The sequence below is a fragment of the Solea senegalensis genome, linkage group LG11, assembly GCF_019176455.1.
Source record: "Solea senegalensis isolate Sse05_10M linkage group LG11, IFAPA_SoseM_1, whole genome shotgun sequence".
NCBI lineage: Eukaryota > Metazoa > Chordata > Actinopteri > Pleuronectiformes > Soleidae > Solea > Solea senegalensis.
Window position 1 is genome coordinate 22,275,221 of NC_058031.1, and position 3,209 is coordinate 22,278,429.

The 3,209-nt window shown below is 50.7% G+C and overlaps 1 protein-coding gene across 1 annotated transcript; it reads right to left on the bottom strand.

Annotated features, from left to right (window-relative positions):
- Positions 1 to 497: 497 nt before the first annotated feature.
- mafba (v-maf avian musculoaponeurotic fibrosarcoma oncogene homolog Ba) lies at positions 498 to 2,451 on the bottom strand. The gene has a single exon (XM_044039223.1). It carries the CDS (start codon positions 2,414 to 2,416, stop codon positions 1,199 to 1,201), a length of 1,218 nt encoding a protein of 405 aa, XP_043895158.1. The 5' UTR covers positions 2,417 to 2,451; the 3' UTR covers positions 498 to 1,198.
- Positions 2,452 to 3,209: the final 758 nt, after the last annotated feature.

A 3,209-nucleotide genomic window follows, 5' to 3' on the forward strand; every position in this document is an offset into this window, starting at 1 on the left:
TCAACTTTTTCTTCTTTAGAAAAAAAATCATACAAACTAATGGAAAAAAGACACACACACACACAACACGAAGAATGAAAGAAGTTCAAACCAGCCTCCTCTAATCTTGTTGTGCAGTTGTTTTGCGGTTGCATAATATTTACAAGCTCAAACCAAATAAAGAAGAAGAAAACCCTACACCGTATATATGACACTGCACCGTCAGTCCTGCTGTTCTGTCCCCTGCTCATCTCTTTCAAAACAAAACAAGAGGAAACGATAGAGAAGCGCAGATCAACAACATGCTCTTAATATACACGAGAAAGATGGAAGGTACAAAATAGAAATTATTACCGTACATGTCCAGCATGCAGGATTAATATTTAATGCAGGTGTTTGTGTTCTTTTTTTTTACTTTTTAATCCCCCTTTTTTTCTTTTTAATATATATATTCGAATATAACCAAGCAGGCAATTTAAAATCAATGAGATGTTGCATAAAATGTCCCCCTCCCTCCCCTCCCCTCCCCTCCCTCCCAGTGCAGTGACGGGTTTAGAAGTTCAAACTTTTTGCATAAAGTGTGGTGGAGTCTAAGATTGGGGAGGATTGTGTGGATTTGTAGCTACTTGTTGTTCCATAAGAATGTCATCCTTTTTTTTTTTTCCAGATGAACACAATTACATGACAACTCTATGACCTGCACGCCATCCCACACTACACTCACTACAGGAAGGATTATTTAAAAGGAGAGAGAAAGGGGGGGGAAACAAACAAATAAAAGAAGAAAAAGAAAAAGTTCATCAGCCAGGATCCTCTTGTTTGAAGAAGGAAATGAAAAATATATATATATAAAAAAAAAAGTCTCTTCACTACAAGCAACTACACTACAAAGATGCTGCGACTCATCATCATCATCATCCTCATCGCACTCTACAGTTGCTCTTTGTATCTCAGTTGTCACGTGGATGGAGAGATGGTTACACACGAGAGCGAGTACTAGTTGGTGGATTATTTCTTTTTCTAATATGAATATAATTGTTACTCGTATAATCATAAACAGGGCAGAGAAGGGGGGGGGGGAGAAAAGAGTGGATTATTATTGTTTTTCTATGCTCATCATAGTCAGTTCAGTCGTTCGTGGACTGGAGGAGGAGAAGGTGGTGGTTGAGGATGAGGAGGGTGAAGGAAGAGTTTTGTTTTTTTTTGTTTGTTTGACAACTCACATGAAGAACTCTGGCGATGACGGGTTGTCACTGGTGGACCCGGCCTCGCGGAAGCCGTTACTGGCCCCTGACCCGGTCAGTTTCTCGCACTTGAGTTTGTAGGCGTCCCTCTCCCTCGCCAGGCGGCCGATCTCCGCCTTCAGCTGCTCCACCTGGTTGATCAGCTGCGTCTTCTCGTTCTCCAGCACGTGCTTCTGCTGCACGCGCTTGAACCGGCAGGACTGCGCGTAGCCCCGGTTCTTCAGGGTCCGCCTCTTCTGCTTCAGGCGGATCACCTCGTCCTTGCTGAAGCCGCGCAGGTGTCTGTTCAGCTCCCGCACGGACATGGACACGAGCTGGTCGTCGGAGAAGCGGTCCTCCACGTTGAGGCCGCCGCCGCCGCCGCCGTGGTGCGCCGCGGACTGGCTGAGGTGGCCGTGGTGGTGGTGGTGGCGGTGGTGGTGGTGCAGCGGCTGGTGGGGGTCCGGGGACACCGGGGACGGGCTGTCGGGGTCCTGGCTGTGGTGGTGGTGGTGCTGGCTGTGTGGGTGACTGTGCGCGCCCGGGTGTCCGGACAGTTCCTCGGCGTGGTGCGGGAGCCCCCCCGCGTATGCGTGATGGTGCTGCTGGTTGTGGCCGTGGTGGCTGTGGTGGTGGTGCGGGTTCCTGTAGCCGTCGAAGGCGCCCTGCTGCTGCAGCTGCTGCTGCACATGCGGAGGCGGAGGGTGGCCGTGCCCCGTGGACCCAATCAGGGCCTCCACCGCGTCCTCCGGGGTCAGACTCAGCGTCTGCGGGTCTATCTGCTGATGGTAGCCGCTGCTGGGCATCCAGTACAGCTCCTCCAGGTGGTTCTTCTGCTCCGTGGGGCTGAAGCTGGGCGATGAGGGCACCGAGCTGCAGGGTGTGCTGATGGGAGTGGAGGACACTGAACCCTGCGGTTGGAGGCGGTTGCACTGGCGCACCCCGCCGCGCTCCAGCCCGGCCAGGCCTTCCTTCTTCACGTCAAACTTCATCAGGTCAAAATCGTTGACATATTCCAGAGCCAGAGGGCTGCTGGGTAGCTCCGGACCCATACTCAGATCCGCGCTCATGTTGTTGCCGTCGCGGCTCTTTTGCAGACACGCGAGCGTCGCAAAAACGGACTTACTTTTAATCAGCGTCTCTTCTCTCCGCTCGTGTTTCATGCAATAGTTCTTGAGGCTCATCCAGCGCTGCGCACTGACTTGCTGTGGCATGAAACTCCCCGCGTGAGTTTGAGTGGCGGTGCGGAGAGGGGAAAAACAAAAAAAAGAAAACCGAAAAAAAGTAGTGGAGGAAAAGTTTCAGACTAATGCTGTGCACATAAGGTTTGCGTCATGTAGCCTACTTCTGCAGGAGGTAGAAAGCGATGCGTCTCAGTGCACAAAAAAAATAAAAAAAAAGTCCCTTCAGTAGAAGTGTATTCACACAAACACATAAATTAAAAAAAGAAACAAAGAAAATACCAGGTTTGTTGGCTGAAACGGGCGCCAGTCCTCGTTGCAACTTTCTTGCTTGTAAGTCCCTTGTTTTGTTTTTCTCCAGGAAAAAGAATCGCTTGTAAAATACAGGGCGTCTGGTTTTCTTTCTTCTTCTCCTTTTTTTTTCCGCTGAGAAGCAGCTTTTCCAGCTCTGCACCGCAGAGGTTTCAAGGCTCTCCTCTCCTCCTCCTCCACCTTCTCTCTCTGTGGCTCTCTGGTTTCCAGCAGACTGCGCTTGGAGCGAGCCAGCGCTTCATCCTTATAGCGCAGTCGTGACGTCGGTCCCGGAGCGCGCAGCTCTCCAATGGGAGAGGGCGCTGAAACAGAGGAGGAGGAGGGAGGGAGGGAGAGGAGGAGGAGGAGGAGGACGCACAGTAGAGTCCTGACAGCTTCAGACAGTCAGCTGACCGACTTCCCTAAAAGCAGAGGGAGGGAGAAGTGGAGGAGCGAGAGAGAGAGAAATGCCTTCACTTCACGGACACTTTACAAGCGGCTCCTTTTTTGTCTTCCTCCAAATCTTAATATGTGT

Excerpts from the sequence above, each read along its gene's own strand:
- mafba (XM_044039223.1), bottom strand. The coding sequence starts at position 2,416 with ATGCCACAGCAAGTCAGTGCGCAGCGCTGGATGAGCCTCAAGAACTAT.